This window comes from Scyliorhinus canicula, chromosome 19, assembly GCF_902713615.1.
Source record: "Scyliorhinus canicula chromosome 19, sScyCan1.1, whole genome shotgun sequence".
Taxonomy (NCBI): domain Eukaryota; kingdom Metazoa; phylum Chordata; class Chondrichthyes; order Carcharhiniformes; family Scyliorhinidae; genus Scyliorhinus; species Scyliorhinus canicula.
In genome coordinates this window covers 15,515,495-15,539,735 of record NC_052164.1, presented here as the reverse complement: position 1 = coordinate 15,539,735, position 24,241 = coordinate 15,515,495, and the positions used below count along the sequence as shown (strand labels likewise).

At 47.8% G+C, this 24,241-nt stretch overlaps 1 protein-coding gene across 4 annotated transcripts in view; it reads right to left on the bottom strand.

The window, feature by feature from the left end:
- The window catches only part of LOC119954200 (NGFI-A-binding protein 1-like), a 59,624-nt gene that overhangs the window by 18,390 nt on the left and 16,993 nt on the right, over positions 1–24,241 (bottom strand). Inside the window, exons 3-4 of one of the 4 annotated variants that reach the window (XM_038779215.1) lie at positions 6,503–6,628; positions 3,776–3,909 (exon numbers count right to left, since the gene is read on the bottom strand). In XM_038779215.1, coding sequence (XP_038635143.1) covers positions 3,776–3,909; positions 6,503–6,628 — 260 coding nt within the window. The remainder of the gene's footprint in view (positions 1–3,775; positions 3,910–6,502; positions 6,629–24,241) is intronic. The other 3 variants (XM_038779216.1, XM_038779217.1, XM_038779218.1) reach the window with 3 other exon arrangements.

The window sequence follows — 24,241 nt, the reverse complement described above, 5'->3', positions numbered from 1 at the left end:
CCCACTGACTTCAGTTTTGCTAGGGTTCCTTGATGCCATATACGGTATTCACGTAGCAATGGGGAAAACCGCCCAGGTATGTTCTGTACACAAAAAGCAGGACCCAAACCCAACCCAGCCAATTACCACCCCATCAGTCTACTCTCAATCATCAGTAAAGTGGTGGTAGGGTTCATCAACACTGTGATCAAGAGGCACATACTTAGCAATAACCTGCTCATTGACACTCTGTTTGGGCTCTGCCAGACTCACTCAGCTCCTGTCCTCATTGCAGCCTTGATTCAAACACGGATAATAGGGCTGAACACCAGAGGTGAGGTTAGGGTGACTGCACTTGACATCAGATATAGGAACTCAAGATCGGGCATCTATGAGACGCTGTGGGCCATCAGCAACAGCAGAATTGTACTCAACCACAATCTGTAACCTCTGCAAGGTTTATAACCCACTCTACCATCACCACCAAGCCACGGGATCAACCCTGGTTCAATGAAGAGTGCAGCAGCGCATGCCAGGAGCAGAACCAGGTATACTTGAAATTCGGATGTCAACCTGGCGATGCATCTGTCCATGACAGTAATGGTAGGAGTGTCTACCGCACTAGCCTTGTGGAGATGGGAGTCCTGTCTTCATATTGAAGATACACTCCATCAAGTTGTGTGGCACTACCACAATGCTAAATGGGATCGATTTCAAGCAGATCTAGTAACTGGATGCAGGGAAAGTATGAGGACAAGTGGTTCTTTCCCTCATTACCTGTCGCAGTCCCAGTCGAGTAGCTATGTCCTTTAGGACTCGGCCAGTCAATAGTGGTGCAATTTGGCATAACCTCTATATTTTAGTGAGGAAGACTTTGCAGGGTGGATAGGGCTGAGTTTGCCGTTGTCGTTTCCGGTGCCGAGATCAATGATTTTGTTTCCGCAGTTTGATACAACCGAGTCAACCACACTGCTGTATGGTCTGAAGTCACAGGCCAGAGCAGGTATGATTTCCTTACAGGAAGGAAAATTAATGAACCAGACGGGTTGACAATGGTCTCATGGTCATCGTTAAGACTTTTAATTCCAGATTTTTACTGAATTCACATTCCACCATCCTCCACGGAGGGATTTGAACCCAGGTCCTCGGAGCATCACCCTGGGCCTCTGGATTACTGGTCTAGTGAGTTGCACTCTGCCACCACCTACCTCATAGCCACAGTTGTAATTTAAGAAGCACAACATCCAATTTGTGCTCAGCAAGATCCCACAAAAAGCAAGGGGGATATTGATCAGATAATCTGTTCATTAGTGTTATCGAGTGAGGGATAGACACAGGCTAGGATACCAGGATTTCTTGACTGCCTTTCTTCAAATCTCCATCTGTGATGGCAGACTGGGGCCTCAATTTAACATCTCATCATAAAGAAGTATCTCTTTTTTTTAAATATAAATTTAGAGTACCCAATTATTTTTTTTTCCCAATTATTTATTTTTTCCAATTAAGGGGCATTTTAGCGTGGCCAATCCACCTAACCTGCACATCTTTGGGTTGTGAGGGTGAAACCCACGCAGACATGGGAGAATGTGCAAACTCCACACGGACAGTGACCCAGGGCCGGGATTCGAACCGGGTCCTCAGCGCCGCAGTCCCAGTGCTAACCACTGTGCCACATGCCGTCCCTCTAAAGAAGTATCTCTGACGATGTAGCACTCTTCCAGTACTGTCAGCCTGGATGATGTGCTCCAGCCTCTGGAGTGGGGCTTGGACCCACAAATTTCTTACTCGAGAAAGAGTACTACCACTGTGGCCAGGCACCCGGAAAGTGGAAACGTTTACTCTGGGCTTATTCTCTCCATCTCTGCTGAAGGCACGCTCTCTCGCTGGCTCCAAATGCTACGGGACATTTGCTACTTCCTGCCTCACGGACCTCCTCATTCTTCAGGGATGAGAAAAGAAAGTGATCATCATCAGGGCATACCAATGTGCTGATAAACCAAGGCCATGCCTTCTGACATTCAGATGCAAAAGGGATCTGGGATCTGTGGGGCCTTGCTGTTCATAAATTAGTCGTGATGATTGACTGCATCAGAAGAGTGACATCACTTCAGAAGTAATCCTTTGGCTGGGAAGTCCTGAGGACATACTTTTTTTAAGCATCAGACACAACACATGTGACTGAAACTGGCTTCCGTGCTTTTCTGTCACACCAGACACCAGCGCTTCCTCAGCCTCACCTAAATGCCAATTAACATGGCACCACATGCAACCAAAACACCAGAGTAGCGATGTGGTGAATAACAGCACTGCCAATACCCAACACTAAGAGGCTGCCAAACAGTTTCACCACTGCTGGCCTGCACAGGGCATCGACTTGGCTCTATTGCTGGCACAGATAGTGGAACTGTAGTAAATCCCCATGAACTGGTTGCTGCAAGAACGTGCATCAATATGAGACGGCCAGCTAAGGCAGGAGAAAGGGCTTCAGAAAGCAGCTGTCCAAAACAAATGGATGCCCCCGGGGCTTTAACAAGGTCAAATCAATATTCGTTCTCAGTTTAATAAGCAAATGAGAGAATTCCAGCGAAGCAAGACTGCAATTTCAAAACAGATTCCAAGTGACTCACTGTGGGCTTTTCACAGTAACCTCATTTGAAGCCTACTTGTGACAATAAGCGATTTTCATTTTATTTTCATTTTCACTTTGTTTAGACCAATCTATTTGTTGCCCTCCACTCCAGTCCTGGGCGGAGTGGGTATTATGGGATAAGACAAGCTTTCATGGGTGGCAGTGACCATTCAGCCCCTCGCCCAAGTGACTGTGCATCATGGGAGCACAGAGTTCAGGACTGAGTCTCCAGTTACCTGCCTCCTGGCCCAACAGGAGGACAAATGGGAAGTCGCACTCGGGAAGTCAGAGTTCATTTCAATGGACTAAGCGTCATGGGGTAGACAGGGCACGTGCGCGACGTTCCAGACAGCATTCCCCAGGGACGGGACTCGACACAGGGAGCGCATAGTCGTCTTTGTGTCAAAAGGTGGTCTGGGGATCATATGCACTGTTGGGGATTCTACGATTCTGTGACATCCGAAATTGAGCCAGGGTCTTTGTCTTTACTTGGCCCAGGGGAAACAGCAGTGTGGGCCCGATGGGTCAAATGGCCTCCTTCTGTGCCGGAATGACCTCGACAGTGTCCACTTCTGTCACTGTAGCACTGTAAGCTGGGATTTCCCTGACGTGCCTGACTCACAGATCACCCACTGTTTCTTCATAGTCGTTCGGTCAAAATCTTCAATCCCCCGTTGACAATACATTCACTGCTCAGTCTGCAGTAGTTCAAGAAGTTGGGTCACCTCCACCTTCCACAGGGCAACCAGAGATAGGCAATAAATATTGTCATCAGAGACACTCACATCCCCAGTATTCATTTTTTAAAAGTATCATGCCAATCGATTTACATTGTAACTTTGCATATATATGCCATATATAAGATAGATGCTACATATATTCCATATTTCTGTTTTGCTCACATTGTAATATATTCATATTAATCTTGCTTTGTTTCTTGAATCTTTACATCGAGAGTATTTCTCGTTTGGACCAGTTGGTAATGGAATTCCTGATGATGGTGAGATATTGCCACAAACACAGATTCTGGTACAGTATTGTAGTGTCCAGTCCTTCCAGGGCTGACCACAAGCTGCACGCTTTCAATAGTTAGCCCTGGTAGTGTCAGGTTCTGTGGTTTGCGACTGGGAGGGGTGGGCCCTGACTGGGTTAAACCACCTTCCCTACCTGGAGTACCTGTGACTGTATTTGTACCCGGAGTCTCGGACCACTTGCCGGGCGAGTGGGAAGAGCTCGTCCCGCCTGGCGAGCAGGGTGCTGTCGATCAGGCAGAGCTGGGTGGCCGCTTCGTTCACCATGACCTGCCGAGCAACAAAAAAAAAACATACGGAATGGTTAAACGGGTTTGGAAGACTGCGGCGATACGACAGCTCAACGGAATACCCACACGTGATTCCGCACTTTGGGACCAGACACTGATCATCTCCCGGGAAACCCAATACAGCCCGGTGCCAACGCGGAAAAGCACAGAGTAAGTGCGTTTCGTCAAGAGGAACGTACTAAAAGCATCTGTTGCATTTTCCATCCCCATTTATTTTCCACCCTCCTTTGAATGATAGGTTGAGACCTCAGGTGGGACCTTCCTGCCCCACTGGGCCCTTGTCTCCGGTGGCAGAGGTGGGCCATTGCCCGCCGGCGAAATCTTCCGGTCCTGTATTTCACATATCACGCCTGCCCCGCCGCAGGGGGAGCCATAGGTTAGTGCACAAAGAGGTTTAATAGTACTTACAATCAAATTACCGCCCCCGCTCCCCCCCACACCCAACCCCCGGAGGGTCTCAACGAACAAATAAAAGTACAGCACAGGAACAGGCCCTTCGGCCCTCCAAGCCTGTGCCGACTATGCTGCCTATTCATGTATTTGTCAAGGTGCCCCCTAAATGTCACTATCGTCCCTGCTTCCACCACCTCCTCCAGCAGCAAGTTGCAGGCACTCACTACCCTCTGTGTAAAAAAACTTGCCTCGTACATCTCCTCTAAACCTTGCCCCTCGCACCTTAAACCTATGCCCCCTCCCCAGTAATTGACCCCTCTACCCTGGGAAAAAGCCTCTGACTATCCACTCTATCTATGCCCCTCATAATTTTGTAGACCTCTATCAGGTCGCCCCTCAACCTCCGTCGTTCCAGTGAGAACAAACCGAGTTTATTCAACCGCTCCTCATAGCTGATGCCCTCCATACCAGGCAAAATCCTTGTAAATCTCTTCTGCATCCTCTCTAAAGCCTCCATTATCGTTCTGGTAGTGTGGCGACCAGAATTTCTTTTTTTTAATATAAATTTAGAGTACCCAATTCATTTTTTCCAATTAAGGGGTAATTTAGCATGGCCAATCCACCTAACCTGCACATCATTGGGTTGTGGGGGCAAAACCCACGGAAACACGGGGAGAATGTGCAAACTCCACACGGACAGTGACCCAGAGCCGGGATCGAACCTGGGTGTGGCGACCAGAATTGAACACTATACTCCAAGTGTGGCCTAACTAAGGTCCTATACAGCTACAACATGACTTGTCAATTCTTATACTCAATGCCCCGGCCAATGAAGGCAAGTATGCTGTCTGCCTTCTTGGCTCTCTTCTCCACCGGTGTTGCCCCTTTCAGTGACCTACCCCGTTCTGCTGCACCCGGGGGGGTGGGGGGGTGTTTATGCTAGAGGGGCTACACCAGGTTAGGGGAAATCCCGCTCCTTTACCTGGGAAGTTCATATTCTCTGGAGGGCCCGGGAAACCTGATGGTTTCTATCCCATGACCAGCCTCAATGGAAATCAGTTAGGGAGAGGTGATAAAAAATGCTGACTCGCCATCACTCATTGCACGCCACCACACACAACCCAGGCCTACCCCTCTGGTTTCAGTGGCATTGGTATTCATCAATACCTAGCCTAGAACTGGGAGTTAGCAGGCTATCACCCTCCCATATGATCAATACCTATTTAACTGTATCATCCTTCAAATTTTGGTTTTCTTTGGGTGTTTTCCCCCTGAAAAATGAAATGAAAATCCCTTATTGTCACGTGTAGGCTTCAATGAAGTTACTGTGAAAAGCCACTAGTCGCCACATTCCAGCGCCTGTCCGGGGAGGCTGGTACGGAAATTGAACCGTGCTGCTGGCCTGCCTGGGTCTGCTTTAAAAGCCAGCGATTTAGCCCAGTGTGCTAAACGAGCCCCTGAGCGTCTGTGATCTAAAAGCTTGATTATTGAAAATTGCTGAGAGGACAGACAATTTGTGAAATTTTCATTAACATGTCATTCTCTTCTCTAATATTCAAATTGTGTGCGGCCAAATGACTGCTTGATTGTCGTCTCAATGTAGGAGCCTGCACTTTCAGATAATGTGAATTGGGTCCTACTCTGGAAGAGGAGATGTGGAGGGAGACTCTCTGCAGGATAGACCCGACGCCCTCCTATGCTCGGCTTGGTCTGATCCAGCTCAAGGTGATGGGCGGCACGGTAGCACAATGGTTAGCATTGTTGCTTCACAGCGCCAGGGTCCCAGTTTCGATACCCGGCTTGGGTCACTATCTACGCGGAGTCTGCACGTTCTCCCCGTGTCTGCGTGGGCTCCCTCCGGGTGCTCCGGTTTCCTCCCACAAGTCCTGAAAGACGTGCTGTTAGGTAATTTGGACAATCTGAGTTCTCCCTCCGTCCCCTGAACAGGCGCCAGAATGAGGCGACTTGGGGCTTTTCACAGTAACCTCATTGCAGTGCCAATGTAAGCCTACTTGTGACAATAAAGATAATGGTGCACAGGGCTCATCTAACCAAGGCGAGGGTGAGTGGATTTCTATCAGGGGTGGAGGACAGGTTTGAGCGTTGTTCTTGGTGGGAGGAGGCGGGGGGGCAGCTAATCATCCTCATATGTGCTGGTCGTGTCCCAAGTTGTTAAGCACCTTCTTTAACATCACGTCAGAGATTCTTAACGTCGAAGTGGAGCCTTGTCCTGTGGCGGCCGTTTTCGGGGTAAGGCACCGGCCGGTGCTGCAGACGGGGATGTTGGCCCGCCAGTTTCGAGGCATCTGTGGAGAAAGAAACAGAGTTAATGTTTCAAGTCGAAAAGGACTCTTCTCCAGAACTGTTCCGAAGAAGAATCATATTCCGTTTGAAACGTTGACTCTGGCCTCTCTCTCTCTCTCCACAGGTGCTGCCGGGCCCGATGAGATTTTCCAGCACTTTGTTTTTTTATTTCAGATTTCCGGCAGCCGCAGTATTTTGCTTTCATTCCAGTTTTGAAACCTGCTATCGGATAAAGGTTGCAAACAAAATCTGTGGGTGGGAAACAAAAAACAGAGCATTTTTCTTCTGAGGTGGGGGTGGGGGGGGGGGGGGGGGGGGGGGGGGGGATTGCTTCTGGCAGCTCGTTACGTTAATCCGTGTTGGTAAAGTCTAATTTGTGGAGTCACGCAGCTTTTATGCAACTCTGTTCCAACTCTCCTTTTGTCAGCACATAGGCTCTCTGTCAAACTGTGACTAATACGGGTGATCCTGCAATCCCACACCAATCACAATCAACATGCGCATAATATGCCAAGTTGCTCTCACTCACTCTCTCCTACACTGTGGGAATGCCGAGGGCTCCACTCTTGTCTAAAAGCAGTTCATTTTCTTTTATGTTCCTTTGAAGTTATGGACCGCGGTTTCAGTAACAGGAAGGCCAGGCAGATGGATTGCCGCCTGTATTTAGATGCGTTTAACTCAAGGGGGGAACAGGGTGGCAGAGAGAGACAAAGGGAACAGAAACAGTGCAAAAACCGTGAGAGAAAGCGGGCTGGTCCCGGGCAGAATTAACAGTACAAAATTCAGGGACAGCAGGACAGGATGAAATTCGAAGTGAACTTAAATCAGAAAATGTCAAGTAAGTCAGCAGGCCCAATAGGCTTGGAGGATGTCCCCCCCAATTATTTTTTAAAAATAAATTTACAGTACCCAATTCATTCTTTCCAATCAAGGGGCAATTTACCTTGGCCAATCCACCTAGCCTGCACATCTTTGGGTTGTGGGGGGGCGAAACCCACACAGACATGGGGAGAATGTACAAACTCCACACGGACAGTGACCCAGAGCCGGGATCGAACCTGGGACCTCGGCGCCGTGAGGCAGCAGGGCTAACCCACTGCGCCACCCTGCTGCCTCCTCCCCAACTTTAACCGAGCATCAAATGTCAAACTAAACAGGGCATCAACTCTATTGTAATAGCAGACAGTGATTCTGTGAAAACATATTTAACATTTGATTTATTACTAAAACAAAACCAGTAAAATACAGCTGAAAACCTAAAGAATATTGTGCAACTGAAAGATAGTCCTGAATTACAGACTACTACCAAGGTCCCTGTTTCAATGTGACAGAATAAATTCAATTCCTTCATTCCATTAGCTTTTAGGATTAAAGAAAGAAAAACTTGCATTTATATAGCGCCTTTTGTAAACGCTGGATGTCTGGAAATGCATTGCAGCCAATGAGGTACTTTACTGTGGGTGGCATAGGAAACAGGGCAGCCAATTTGCACACAGACAGCAAATGTGATCGTGAGCAGACATTTTCTTGAGGGATAAATACCGGCCAGGTCACCGGGAGACCTCCACTGCTCGTCTTCGAATAGTGTCATGGCTGCTTTGACAGCCACCCGAGCAGGCGGATGGAGCCTCAGTTCAATGTCTTACCTGAAAGATGGCAACCCACCGACAGTGCGGCACTCCCTCAGTACCGCACCTGGGTGTCAAGTGGAGACATTTTGCGCTCAAGCCTCGGAGGGGGATTGTGTGACTCAGAGACGTGAGAGTGGTGCCAACTGTGCCACGGCTAGCACTTGCAATTCTACGAGTCTCTTCCTGGGAAAGATTAATTCCGATAGCCTCACATACGATGTTTGCAAAGATTGACAATGAAAGTGCAGAGGGACGCGAGAATAGCATAAGAAAGCATGGCAAAACGTAACGTGCATTATAGCAGGAAACTAAACCGAAGTATCTGCAATGGCGGATTCAGAATTGCGTGAATCCTCGTGGGGCAAATTTCTATCCTTTCGTAATCTTTATTGTCACAAGTAGGCGAACATTAACACTGCAGTGAAGTTGCTGTGAAAATCCCCTAGTCGCCACGTTCCGGCGCCTGTTTGGGTACACAGAGGGAGATTTCAGAATGTCCAATTCACCTAACAGCACGTCTTTCGGGACTTGTGGGAGGAAACTGGAGCACCCGGAGCAAACCCACGCAGACACGGTGGAGAATGTGCAAACTCCACACGGACAGTGACCCAGAGCCGGGATCGAACCTGGGACCTCGGCGCCATGACAAAATTCTATGATAATCTATGATTAACCTAGGACAAAAGTTCGGCATAACATTGTGGGCCGAAGGGCCTGTTCTGTGCTGTATTTCGCTATGTTCTATATGAGAGGAAAAAACGTTTTTATGTTGAGAGTGGTTAAGGTCTGGCATGCAGGACCTGAGAGTGTGTGTGTGGTAGAGGCAGGTTCAAAGGAGAATCAGTCCATTATCTGAAAATAGAGGAACGTGCACAGTGATGGGGAGAAGGCAGGAGAATGGAACGAATATTCCTTCTGCGCTGGAACGATGCTGCGATTTACATAGTCGCAATTTCATGCTTTGGCAAGAGTGGTCTCCGCAAGAATCTCGTCCTTTCACCTATTTAAGTTCCTTGCGTTTAAGGGCCTTATCCCATCCAGCCTCAATTTTTAAACCAGCGGGAGTGAGTGTGGGTAGGATGGGAAAGTGACAGGAAAAACTTTCCCCCTTTTCAGACAGGATTCAGGAGGGGGGAGGGGGGGGCATACACTGAAAGCTCCCTCACAGAGTTTGGGCGTCCTCTCTTCCAGGACATTGGAGCTTCCGGACCCCCCCCCCCCCCAAGTGTATCATGGAATTCACCTGACCCACAACTTTTACTAGATTGTGGTATGGGGAGCACACGACCCACTCTACAGGTGTGGTACAGCAGAAATGGAAAAGTATCTTTTAAAGCAAAACAATGTTAATTCTATGAACTCAAGTTAACCTTTTTAGGGCAGCACGGTGGCACAGTGGTTAGCATTGCTGCCTACGGCGCTGAGGACCTGGGTTCGAATCCCGGCCCTGGGTCACTGTCCGTGTGGTTTGCACATTCTCCCCGTGTTTGCGTGGGTTTCACCCCCACAACCCAAAGATGTGCATGGTAGGCGGATTGGCCATGCTAAATTGCCCCTTAATTGGAAAAATAATTGGGTATTCTAAATTTATATTTAAAAAAAGAAAAAAAAGTTAACCTTTTTAAAACATACAGTGACTATCTTAACAACCATTAATTCAAATACAACTCCCAAAGAATACAACACTAAGTAATCCTTTAAGCTTTCCTTTTAACATCCATACGACTTAAAAACAAAACCTTTAACAGAAGCACATCAGGTTAAAGTCACTACTGAAAACATTTATAATTCTGAATTCACCAAATGATCAAGAGATAGTCTTTTGATGGCAAAGAGAACATCAGTACACCTGCTCTGTCTGGCTTCAGCCCCAACACTGAAAACGAAACTAAAACACACCCGGCAGCCTGCTCAAAAACAAAAGTAAAAAGCTGACAGACAGCCCAGCTCCACCCACTCTCTGACATCACTGCAGTAGTAAACACCCATTTCTTAAAGGTACTCTCACTACAGAAATTTATATACACACTCATTTATAAACCCCCATTTTTTAAAAGTACTCTCACATGACACAGAACTATGCAGAAATGCTTTATATATTTACTGTAGTTTTTCATCTGTATTGACATTGGATTTCAGAGTGTAACTCTTCACATTCCCCAACTGCCCTTGAACTGGTTGCTAGATCCACACTTATGCCAGACTAGGTAAAGGACATTAATGAGCCAGATGGCGTTTTATAACAGTCAGTGTTAGTTGTCATGGTTACCATTTTTACCAGCTTTATATTGCAGATTTATTTGTTCAATTTAAATTCCACTGGCTGCCATACTGAGATTTGAACCAATTACCTGCAGACCATTGGCCTGTGCCCCTGGATTACTAGTCCAGTGACATTACAACCATGCCATCTCCCGACTGATGGGATGAGCAGACGAGCTTGTCTTCATCAAGCCTCAGAAAGCTGAAAGAAGTGGCTGCTAAGCTCATTGCACATGGGTCGATAAAGTCGCCAGAGCCCCAGATGATCATAGGCTGATTTCCCCTTTGAGGGGGAGAGCTGACTGGTGGTGATTTAACCTGAGGATCACCACACCTCAGGCGAGGGGCAAGGTTGAGAAGGTTGAGAAGGTTCATGAATAACCTCAGCCGGTACGGGAATTGAACCCACGCTGTTGGCCTCACCTTGCATCGCGAAGCAGCTGTCTAGCCAACTGAGCTAAACCGGACCCCGGTCGCACATGGGACAACTCACTGGATCACCAATGCGCTGCTTCACTCAACACAACAGATTTTGGCCCTTCAAAACCAGCACTCCCTGAGCTGGCATAAAACACCACCGCACACTCAAAACACAATCTGGTAGCAACAATCAAAAGATAGTCAACCTTTAATCCTATAGTGTGAAACACGGGCTTAAAAAGACACACTAAGACCACCACCATTGACTTGAATTCACAGAGGACTTCCAACATGGCAAAACATCCCAATGCATCTCATAGGAGCATCAAATAAGCTTGGATATCAAACCACACGAGGAGATAAAAGGACAGGCAAAGAGGTAGGTTTAAAGAGCATCTTAAAGGGAGAAGAAGGGGCAGCATGGTGGCACAGTGGTTAGCACGATGCTTCGCGGCACCGAGTTCCCAGGTTCGATCCCAGCTCTGGGTCACTGTCCGTGTGGAGTTTGGACATTCGCCCCGTGTTTGCGTGGGTTTCGCCCCCACAACCCAAAGATGTGCAGGGTAGGCGGATTGGCCACGCTAAATTGCCCCTTAATGGGAAAAAATGAATTGGGTACTCTAAATTTTAAAAAAGGGGGGAGAGGGAGTTTGTGGGGTGGAGAGGTTTAAGGAGGGAATTCCAGAGGTTAGGGGCTTGGCAGCTGAAGACATGGCTCTCACCAATAGTTCAGTGATTAAAATCAGGATTGCACAACAGGAGAAGGGCAGAGGCCTCGGGGTGTTATTGGACAGTAGATTGCAGAAACAGGGTTGGGAGAGGCCATGGAGGGATTTGAGAATTTTGAAATCAAGGCGTCGCTAGACATGCCAATGTAGATCAGCAAACAGCTTCTTGCAGACGCTGAGGAACAGATACTCAGGCTGTGAGGAAAACACTAAAAATAGCTTCATAAAGACGCAGTGGAACAGATGTTTAAGACTGGTTGGTAGTAAAGGAAGAACAGGATTACTAAGGCAAGTGGCAAGAATCCAGACTTCACTGTCGGGTGTCATAGTTCAGACAAAAGTATAGTTACACATGGGCTTCTCAGCATGGATAGGAGGTGCCAGGTGAACCTATAGGTAGTAAATGGCATGTAGTAGATAAACCTGAAATAATACTTTCAATTAAACAGTGAGAACAGGAGAATGGGAGGCAGAGACAAGCTAGTGGAAAATGCTAACTTTAGAACTCACACAAAGTTGTTCTTAATCACCCGATGCTCAAAGTTTGAGATGCCCAGTCCTTTTTTCTTTAATGAATTTAGAGTACACAATTCTTTTTTTTTCCAATTAAGGTGTCATTTAGTGTGGCCAATTCACCAATCCTGTACATCTTTGGGATGTGGGGACGAAACCCAGGCAGACACTGGGAGAATGTGGAAACTCCACACAGACAGTGACCCGGGGCCGGGATCGAACCCAGGTCCTCGGCGCCCTAAGGCAGCAGTGCTCACCACTGCGCTACTGTGCCGTCCGACGGGATGCCCTATCCTGTACGATAGTTAATATGAAAACCCTGAAGGGGCAGCATGCGGCGCAGTGGTTAGCACTAGGACTGCGGCGCTGAGGACCTGGGTTCAAATCTCGGCTCTGGGTCACTGTCCATGTGGAGTTTGCACATTGTCCCCGTGTCTGCGTGGGTTTCAGCCCCACAATCCAAAGATGTGCAGAGTAGGTGGATTGGCCACGCTAAATTGCCCCATAATTGGGAAAAAAAACTATTGGGTATACTAAATTGATAACAAAAAGAAAAATAATGAAAACCCTGGAATCATTAAAGAATGAACAAGATGGGGGAATGCATGAGATGGAAGAGGATCGGACTGATATCATCATAGAATCCCTATAGTACAGAAGGAGGCCATTCGGCCCATCTGGTTTGCACTGACCATCCGAAAGAACACCCTACCTAGGCCCAATCGCCTGCCCCATCCCCATAACCCCATCTAACCTGCACATCCCTGGACACTAAGGGGCAATTTAGCGTGGCCAATCCACCTAACCTGCACACCTTTGGACTGTGTGAGGAAACCGGAGCACGCGGAGGAAACACAGGATAAAAATGGGCCGAATGGCCTTCTAATCCAATTGCTGTTTTGTGATTTTGTGAAAATGTACAGACTGAGAATAGACAGACAGAGACACTGAAACCAAACTCCCACACAGAGTTGGTGAGGAACCTAGCCACTGCACTGAAACTGAACCCCCGCACAGTCAATGAGGAACTTACCCTCAGTCACGTTGGAGAACCGAGACACACTGAAACGTAGCCCCCACACACAATCAGTGAGCAACAGATACTCGGCCCGGTTCCATTCCAGGAAAAACCACAAAAGTCCACCCCCTAAGAAATTCTATCTCCGCCTCGCATGTTGATGGCCTGCACAATTAGCTGACACCCGGCCTTGTACCATAACTAACTCGCTGACGCTGACTCTGAGGATGTCCGGCATTCCTACAATTTATTTTCTTCCTAGAGATCAGAGAGAGACCCTCTGACAATCCACCCCAGCACAGGCATAAATGACAAAAAGAAAACCCTCGAGATCGTGCAGAAAGCAGGAAACACAGCGCAAACCAACAAAGCAAGCCAGCAGCAGGAAGGTGAACGCAGCGCTGCCACACAGCAGGTTACTAATGCCAAATATGAACCATTTTGGGACCTTTATGGGGTATATATGATCTTGGTGTAAGATTTCCTTTCAAAAGGCAAGTGTTTGAAATGATCACACGACATTCACTTGAGCTAGGGTGCAAATTTGCCAGGAAAACAATGAGCGATTGGTGTCCTTCCAAATGTGGGAGTGGATCTGGAAAGGAATATTTCGAATGATATACCAGAGGTGAAGCACCGGATATTATACAACCTCACAGTCCTTCAGAATATCTGTCCTCCTCTAACTCTGACCTCTTGAGCGTTCCTCATTCTAATCACTCCACCTCGAGTGGCTGTGCCATCAGCTGACTACTCCCCCACACTCTGGAATTCCCTCCTTACAACTCTTTGTCCCTGACCTCACCTTTTCCTTTAAGACACCCCTAAAAAACCTATCTCTTTGGCTGAGCTGTTGGACATCTGCTCTAAGATCGCCTTATGTGGCTCAGTGTCAAATTCTGCTTTATAACCCTTGTGAAGAAGCACCTGGTTTTATTAAGCTAAATAATAGGCACTAGATAAATAGGAGGTCTGGTGGCGCAGTGGGTTGCGTCTCTGCCTCTGAGCCCAGAAATCCCAGGATCGAGTCCCACCCCAGGATTTGATGGTCAAGGAATGCGTGTTCATAACACGGCCTCCAAACAGGTTGAGTGTCAACCTGGAAAATCCTTCTAACTCAAGCCTATGGCTGACGGTAATAGCGGGAGACGCTCCTGGTCAGCCACGGTCGATGCGGAGCGGCGCGCCTCGAGCCATCAGCCTTTGGTGACAGGCCGGCGGCCTGTTCAAGGAAAAGCCTCGTGATGGAAGTCTGCCTTGTGCACCACTAGGTACGGGAAGTGAAACAACAATCTACCCGGCGACGAATTCTGCTGGGGCGGAGGGACTCAAAGCCCCCGAAGTCGGAGGCCTGGCTGTCGGATATGGCGAGTTTTCTCGGACTGGAAGAATTAAGTTCGCTCTGAGAGGGTCACTGTCAGGGTTCGCCCAGAGGTGGCAACCATTTATCGACTTCTTCGCGGAGAATTAATCGTCAGCAGGGGGGGAGTTAGGGTAACGTACATTAGGGGAGTAGTTAGGCGGGTCTTTGGAGGAGGAGAGCTGGTTTTTGCACTATGTTGATTGTTCTTTGCACACTGTTTTGTATTGTTGTTGTTTACTATGCCAAAATGCCTTAATAAAATTGTTTAGCAAAAAAAAACAAACAGCAATCTAAATGCAGGTTGTTGTTGCTGTTGGTGATGGTAATGACATAATTACTAACTCTGCACACAAAAGTAAATGAGCTGCTTATTTCTCCTTTAGTAACCTGACACCAGTACACAGAACAAAAACCTGGTCACTGTAATACCTCCCCAAGTTAAACAGGGATTCATTTAAACCTTGCAGCAAAAATACTTCCTCTCCACGCTGGGAAATGGAGAACATTATTGTCTCAACCTGGTATTTTTTTATTTAACTGATGGTTTTCTCAGTACATGACAGCGGTCATTGCCTCAAATTGATATTCAAAGAAATGGACGTCAGATTGTTAATTTTCCCCTTGCTCAGATTTGGCCTTCAAGTGAAGGCCGAAATGAAGCCTCGGAGGTGTGTCATTTAGATGAGAACTGAAATTGAGGGCCCCATCTGCCTTCTGTGCTGGATGTAACAGGTTGTTTTGAGAGAAAGAAAGTGAGGAGTAATCCCCAGTGTCCCGACCAATATTAATCCCTCAATCAACATCACAAAAGGACAGATTATCTGGTCCATTAGCATATTCCTGTTTGTGGGACCCTGCTATGCGCAAATTGGCTGCCGCGTCTCCTACATTACAACAGCGAGAAAGAAAATAATGACTTGCATTTATAAAGCACTTTTCCTGACCATCAAACATCTCAAATAAATTTACAGTCAACAAGATACTTCTGAAACCGTTGCAATGTGGGAAACCAATTTGTTCAGAACAAGATCCCATAAAACAGCAAGTGATAGTGACCAGGTAATCTTTTTTTTTGTCGTGATGTTGACTCGGGGATAAACATTGACTATGACGCAAGGATAACTTCCATGCTCTTCTTTGGCATCTTTTACATCCACCTCCAACAGTTGTGACAACTGAAAGACTTTAATAATATTGGATTCTACGTATTGGGCAACTTAAGGTTAAAAGCCTGGGGTTAGAGTGTGTTTGACTGCAGTGGTTTGTTTTTTTTTCTAAACAATTCTGTTTTGCATAGCCTGGGGGCTAAGAGCAGCCAGAAGGTACAATTGACAAAGTAATATGTTTTTTCAGGCCAAACTAACGGACAGTAGTTTGACTGGGAAAGTCCCTGCGGAATTAATGTGCTTTGCAGCCTGCTTGGGGAGATGGGGTCACTGCTGGGTGGAGTCAGACAATTTTGAAAAGCTTTAGAGAGGCAGTTTTTGGGGAAAGCTTTGGACAGAGGAGCTAAATTCTGATCTGCCTGACACTGAGTCCACAATTCTCCCACAGTAAGATAGTTATAGAAGAGAAATACGTAAAGCAGAGCAGTCTGTCTGAGGACCAGGAGAAGCTGAGACATGCCAGGTGAACCAGCTTTTTCAAGATATTCAGACAGAGTCTGAAGGGGTTCTAACAGGAGTCCAAATATATTGGATGATGCAAGTACTGTATTACTCTATGCCATGCTGGTTTTTAAGATAGATTGAGAGCTGTAGGTTTCTTTTCTTGTTGTTTAATGGGAAATTGAGTAGCAGTGTTTACGGGGTAATTGTAAGCTGTTCTTTTTGAGTGCAAAGTTAAAAAGTTGAATATTGTATTGATAATAAAGTATGTTTCAAATAAAACCAATCCCTTATTTCTTCGTACAATCACTCCTCGAGCTAATCATTCTTTCCGTCCAGTCTTGCAAACAAACTAAAATATTGGAGATATGGTCCAGTATCCTTGCCACCGTTGGGGTCTGGTTTGGGATTGTAGTACAGTGCAGCACTCCCTCAGTACTGGACTGAAGTTCCAGCCTTGATTCCGGTGCTTAGTCAAGTCCAGGAGTGGGACATGAACCGAGAACCTTGTGACATTGGTGCAAGCGTGTTACCATCTGAGCCACACTGACACTGTGGCGGCATTCCCAAAAAATTACTCTGTGGCTGTGAAAGCAAATAAACCAAATAATCAAAGTCACTATGGCGTGAATTTTAGGCTCTCCAACCTGCAGGTTTAGAGGCGGGGGGGGGGGCTCTCAGTGACTTTACAGTGGGATAGACCGCCCCAAATTAGACCCTTAAATGGCCAATTATTGACCATTTAGGGGCCGTTTCCCCACCCAGCTTCAATAGGGTTTCCTCCGGGTGCTCCGGCTTCCTCCCACAAGTCCCGAAAGATGTGCTGTTAGGTAATTCGGACATTCCAAATTCCCCCTCTGTGTACCCGAACAGGCGCCGGAATGTGGCGACTAGGGGCTTTTCACAGTAACTTCATTGCAATGTTAATGTAAGTCTATAACAATAAAGATTATTATATGTAGGCTGGCAAGAGGAGTTCCCGGGGGAAACCTGAAAATAATTGGGGTTAGGTCTTACGCCTCCTTCTTATCCCCACTTAAGGTCCGGTAACCCCTCCCCACAGGCCTCTCTCTGACACCCCAATCTCCCACTGTTCACCCCCAAGTTCTTGCTAATTCTCACTTCCAATTGTACAAAAGCTGATACATTTTCAAATGTCACCTCGCTGAATTTTATCCTTAAGTAATGAATTCACTCAGTGTGTCTACTGAATCCCCGTGCACTTCAGTTCCAGCTTCTGCCCTGCCTCTGAAAGTCTACTCAGCAACAGGACTCGCACCTTATGGTGAAAGATGGCAGTAATGGGATGTTAATGTTATCCCACGGTCTTCTCATTTTAATGAGTCAGCAAGCAGAATAATTGTATGTGCCCGTTCCCTGGCCTGTTGACTTACATACATGCACCAGATCAAACAGCCAATCTTAGCCATCAAAACCACTTTTTACTTCATTAATTTCAGAAAAAACATTCACACAGGTAACGCCTGCTTTTATAATCATTTGTTTTGATAGACATTCGATGAAAGTGGCTCCTGTTGTTTTCAGTACGAAACCTGGTTCTGCTAACTGAGGAAGAGACACACAGTGGGGGAATTTTACACCCTTCCCCCATCACCGCCCCCTCCCCCAGCCCCGCACCGGGCCAGTGGAGGAGGGGGAAGGTTTTGATTGCGGAAAATCCCAAACGCAACCCCATATTCATCACAACCACACAGACCTTCAGTTACTCTCAACTGGTTTTGCTCAGTGCCTTCGGGTTAGAGAAGGGGAAGAAAGGTCAGACAGATTTCAGCCTTCTGACCACCGCCCAGCGATCCCTGACAACCTTGGCTGACAAGTGGCTCAGCCCAGTTTGTGATGGCTTCCCTGGTCAAATAACCTTCAAACATTCGCTAAACACACACACAAGAAATGGCCAATTTGGTGAGATAACACAACTGATGCCTTGAAAGGTTGGGTTAGGGGAGTTCTATTTTTGCAGAGAGGAGGACAGCAAAAGGCATCAAGAAGAAAAGGGTATGGGGCAGCATCGTGGCACCGTGGTTAGCATTGCTGCCTCATGGCGCCGAGGTCCCAGGTTCGATCCCGGCTCTGGCTCACTGTCCGTGTGGAGTTTGCACATTCTCCCTGTGTTTGCGTGGGTTTCACCCCCACAACCCAAAGATGTGCAGGGCAGATGGATTGGCCACGTTAAATTGCCCCTTCATTGGAAAAAATGAATTGGGTACTCTAAATTTAGTATTAAAAAAAGAAGAAAAGAGTAATAAGTCATTTCATTCTACGGCTGTGAACATAGAGTGAAAATAGGGTCACATCACAACATACTCGGCACCGCACAAGATAACCAGGACTGCGGACTGTGGGGAGATGTTCCACAATGCTCTGACTCATTTTCCTGGGTCTGTTTTCACTCTTTGCCTGGAGTCTTTCTTAGGTTTGGGGACAGGGTTTCAAAATGGCTGTACGCCTGATAAAAATCAGGCAACAATCTGAAGGTTATAAACTGTGCACCAGGGCGGTATGTGGCGCAGTGGTTAGCACTGGGACTACGGGGCTGAGGACCTGGGTTCGAATTCTGGCCCTGGGTCACTGTCTGTGTGGAGTTTGCACATTCTCCCCGTGTCTGCTTGGGTTTCACCCCCACAACCCAAAGATGTGCAGGCTAGGTGGATTGGTCGCGCTAAAGTGCCCCTTAAAAAAATAATTGGGTACTCTAAATTGTTTTTTTAATTTTAAAAAAATGAACTGTGCACCGCTTTCACTTATTCTTCTTCGTAAAATGTCGAAAGAGAGAAAAGCGTCTGCTTCACTCTAGGAGTGGCATCCTTTCCTGTTGTGCAACGTGACATGCCCACTGAGGTTATGTCAGGGTGGTGACACTGAGGCAATTGGGAAATCATGATGGCACAGTGGTTAGCACTGCTGCCTCACAGCTCCAGGGGCCAGGGTTCAATTCCAGCCGAGGGTGACTGTGCGGAGTCTGCACGTTCTCCCCGTGTCTGCGTGGGTTTCCTCCGGGTGCTCGGATTTCCTCCCACAGTCCAAAGATGTGCAGGTTAGGTGGATTTGCCATGCCTAATTGCCCCTTAGTGTCCAAAAAGATCAGTTGGCGTTACTGGGTTATGGGGATAGGGCGGAGGCGTGGGTCTAGGTAGGAGCTCTTTCCAAAGACCGGCGCAGATTCAATGGGCCGAATGGCCTCCTTCTGCATTGTAGGGATTCTGTGATTCTATGACTAATGTTATAACACAGTCATTCAATTTAAGAAATTTCGAATATTTTCACTGCCAACAGCTTAAAAATGAATAAGACAGAGACACGAGTAGCCGGTCTCGTATTCCCCTTTTCAACAACCAAAATAACAACAGCCACATGCATTTGTCTGGGGCCTTTAAGATCACCAAAGCTCCACAGGACTGTGAATGGACAAAATCTGACACTGACTCGCACCGAAAGCGAGGTCCAGGAGGTAAATTTTGAGGAGTGACTTACAGCAGGAGAGCGCGCTAGGGTTTGGCAGGAGAAGGCAGGGCCCCCAATGGGCAGAAAGAACAAAATGGGGGGGGGGGGGGGGGGTTGCTCAAGAGGCCAGAGTTAGAGGAGTGTGGATATCTCAGAGGATGGTGGGGGCTGGAGGAGCCTACAGAGATAGGGAGGGGCAAGGCCATGGAGGTATTTAAAAAGACAAAGGATTTTAAAATTGAAGTGCTGCTGAATGGGGGCCGCTGAGTGCCGGAGTGATAGGTGATCAGATTGGTGGGAATCATGACACAGGCACCAATGTTTTGGAAAAGCTCACATTCTCCCCTTTAGCTTATAGCTGGGCCCATGTGGGGCAGCGGCTCTCCAGTAAGCTGGCCCAAGGGAGAGAAAGAAAATAACTTTTCACATATACAAAGCATCTTTGAGCACTGACGTGGTAAAGAGACGTCCTAAAAATCTCACAGGCTCCAAATTGTTTTGGATGGGAGCAGATGGCAGTTATGCGGGCAGCCTTTAAGTAGTCATTTTCTTTGACAGCACCTCCCAGGCCCGCACCCGTAACCATCTAAAAGGGCGCGGTCGTCAGACACAAGGGAGCACCGCCCTCTCCAAGTCACACCGTGGGTGGCACTGTTGCTTCACAGCTGCGGGGTCCCAGGTTCAATTCCCGGCTTGGGTCACTGTCTGTGCGGAGTCTGCACGTTCTCCCCCGTGTCTGCATGGGTTTCCTCCGGGTGCTCCGGTTTCCTCCCACAAGTCCCAAAAGACGTGCTGTTAGGCAATTTGGACATTCTGAATTCTCCCTGTATATCCGAACAGGCGCCGGAGTGTGAGCGACCAGGGGCTTCTCACAGTAACTTCATTGCAGTGTTAATGTAAGCCTACTTGTGACACTAATAAAGTGGCTAGCACTGTGGCTTCACAGCACCAGGGTCCCAGGTTCGATTCCCTGCAGGGTCACTGTCTGTGCGGAGTCTGCATGTTCTCCCCGTGGGTTTCCTCCGGGTGCTCCGGTTTCCTCCCACAGTCTAAAGACATGCAGGTTAGATGGATTGGCCATGATAAATTGCCCTTAGTGACCAAAAAGGTGAGATGAGTTATTGGGTTACGGGGATAGGGTGGAAGTGAGGGCTTGATTGGGTCGGTGCGGACTCGATGGGCTGAGTGGCCTCCTTCTGCACTGTATGTTCTATGATCCTGACTTGGGAACTATATCGCCACTGGGCTAAATCGCTGGCTTTGAAAGCAGACCAAGGCAGGCCAGCACCACGGTTCAATTCCCGTACCAGCCTCCCGAACAGGCGCCGGAATGTGGCGACTAGGCTTTTCACAGTAACTTCATTGAAGCCTACTTGTGACAATAAGCAATTTTCATTTCATTTCACTTCATTCCTTCACTGCCACTGGGTTAAAATCCTGAAACCTCCTCCCTAACTGCACTATGGGTGCACCTATGCCACAGGAACTGCACCGGTTCAAGCACTCAGCTCACCACTAACTAATCAAGGGCAATTAGGGATGGGCAATAAATGTGGCCTAGCCAGCGATGTTTACAGGCCATGGATCAGTAAGTTAAAATAAATTCTTAATGCAAGTGCCCAGTCAGTGACTGACTGTCAACTATTCGACTGCAGGGCCCTCGCAGTCTGTTTTGATCTTCTCTTCGCTGGGTGGTCGTCAAGGTTTGGAACACTGGCTGATTTGTCCTGAGCTAAGGGCAGTCGAGGCAAATTGGATAAAAACAGTACTGAGCCACTCAGGGCAGCTCCAACAACACAGATTGCAGATCAAACCTCTGGCTGCTATAATGTCCACGACATGCCGCTTAGCAGCTTAGCAGCCGGAGACATGTGAATGTTGAAAAACTGTCGTCCTGTCACTATCCGAACTGAATGTTAGACTGGCTTAACACAGTAAGATTGTTGGACGAGGGTTGCAAGAGTATGACACGGTAGCACAGTGGTTAGCACTGTGGCTTCACAGCGCCAGGGTCCCAGGTTTGATTCCCGGCTTGGGTCACTGTCTGTGCGGAGTCTGCACGTTCACCCTGTGTCTGCGTGGGTTTCCTCCGGGTGCTCCGGTTTCCTCCCACAGTCCAAAGATGTGCAGGTTAGGTGGATTGGCCATGATAAATTGCTCTTACGTGTCCAAAAAGGTAAGAAGGGGTTATTGGGTTAAGGGGATAGGGTGGAAGTGAGGGCATAAGTAGGTCGGTGCAGACTCGATGGGACGAATGACCTCCTTCTGCACTGTATGTTCTATGTTTTAACCACCATGAACAATGGCAGTGAACAACGTTTGAAAAATAATTGTACATGAATGAGAGAGAAACTCGACAACCACTTGCATTCCTGTAGCGCCTTTAACAGAGCAGAACATGGCGCTTCACAGAGGTGTTGCCGATTAAAATGTGACAACGAGTCACATAAGGTGGTTTTAGGTGGAGTGGTTTTAAGGAGCATCTTAAAAGATGGTGAGAATGGCAGCGAGGTTTAGGGAGGGACTTCCAGAGTTTAGGACCTAGATAGCTGACAGCCACCAATGGAGCGGTGACATCAAGGATGTGCAAGAGGCCTGCAATGCAGGAGGTCTGAGTTATCGGAGGGTTCTCGGGCTGCTGGAGATTAGAGTCAGGGTGCGGAAACTCGATTATTCCTTGCAGAGGACAGTGACTGGTGGTTCGCTGCTGCTGAGTCAACTTTTGCAGGTCAGAGGGCAGCACCATGGTGCACAATGGGCAGGATCCAGATTTGCATATAGAATCATAGAATTTACATTGCAGAAGGTGGCCATTCGGCCCATCGAGTCTGCACCGGCCCTTGGGAAAGAGCATCCCACTTATGCCCACGCCTCCACCTTATCCCCATAAACTAGTAACCCCACCCAAACTTTTTGGACACTAAGGGCAATTTAGCATGGCCAATCCACCTAACCTGCACATGTCTGGACTGTGGGAGGAAACCTACGCAGACAGGGGGAGAATGTGCAGACTCCGCACAGACAGTGACCCAAGTCGGGAATCGAACCTGGGACCCTGGAGCTGCGAAGCCAGGGTGCCCAGGTGGCGCTGCCCAGTGTGTCAGCCTGGCGGTGCCCTGGTGGTATCTTGCCCATGCCGTGGATCGGGCACCTTATGAGGTGGGTTGCAGGGGGGCTTGAGGACCCCCTAATTGGTAAGTTGAGAGGGGGGGGGGGGGGGGGTCCGGAGACCGAGGTGGTGGGTTCAGAGATCGGGGCGCCATTCGATCTCTTCCTGCACTGGTGGGCTGAAGTCATTAGTGCAGAAAAATGAACCTCAGCGAGGCCTCAGCGAGGCAATCCTTGCCGAGACCCAGAAATGAAGCAGAGTCCCATTTAATAGCGGGGTCATTCTCGGCGCTGCCGGCACCGGGAAGCACCTGGCTAAACATGCCCAAAATGGGACTCTCTTTCTTTTCCATTAAATCGAGCCCTAAATCTTTCAAAAAGGGACAAAACGATATAAGACATCAACAGGCCAAAGAAACACTTCAGCTTACATGGTATAAAGAGCTGCTGCTATAAAACAGGATTACATCTGACTGACTTGGGATCAATATGGAGAAGTATTCTCCAGTGTGGTTGAAGACTCGTGTTTAAACACTTTATAGGAGGGTAGATTGAACCAGGAAACACGCAGAATGTAATCATAGCAACTGTGCAATGTAATGTACTGACTGTGTGGAGGGAAATGTTTATGTTTCCATTTAATTAGCCAAGCATGTAACCAAATCTACCAGTTTGCATGCTGCTAACCCCCCCCCCGCCAAACCATTTACACCTGGAGCACCATCTTTCGGCCAAAGGACACGTTATTGTGTCCAGTTCTGGGCAACGTTCTTCAGAGAGCGAGTGAAGGTATTGGAGCGCGTGCAGAAAATATTCTTGACAAAGATTCCAGACAAGAGGAACTTCAGTTATGTGGATGGATTGGGGAGTTGGGCCTGTTCTCCTTGGAGGAGAGAAGGTTGAGGGGAGATGTGACAGAGGGCTTCAACATCATGAGGGGCCTGGACAGCGTAGATAGGGAGAGGCTGTTCCCATTGGTGGAAGGGTCAAGAGCCAGAGGACACTGAATTTGGATGAGCGGTGGAAGAACAAGAGGTGAGGTGAGGAAAAACACTTATACACAGAAAATGGTTGAGATATTTTTTTGCAGGGCAGCACGGTGGCGCAGTGGGTTAGCACTGTGATCTCACGGCGCTGAGGTCCCAGGTTGATGCCAGCTCTGGGTCACTGTCCGTGTGGAGTTTGCACATTCTCCCCGTGTCTGCGTGGGTTTCGCCCCCACAACCCAAAAATGTGCAGGCTAGGGGGATTGGCCATGCTAAATTGCCCCTTAATTGGAAAAAATGAATTGGGTACTCTAAATTTTTTTTTTAAAAGATATTTTTTTGCATGGCCTGAGGTACGACGGAGAGCAGGTACAATCAGATTTCGAAAAAGAATTGGATAATTATCTAAAGAAGAGAATTTGTGGGGGGAGGGGGAGATGACCTGAGTTGAGTTGCTGTTACAGAGAGCCAGTATAGAGATGATGCGCCAATTGGCCTCCTTCTGTGCTGTACCCAT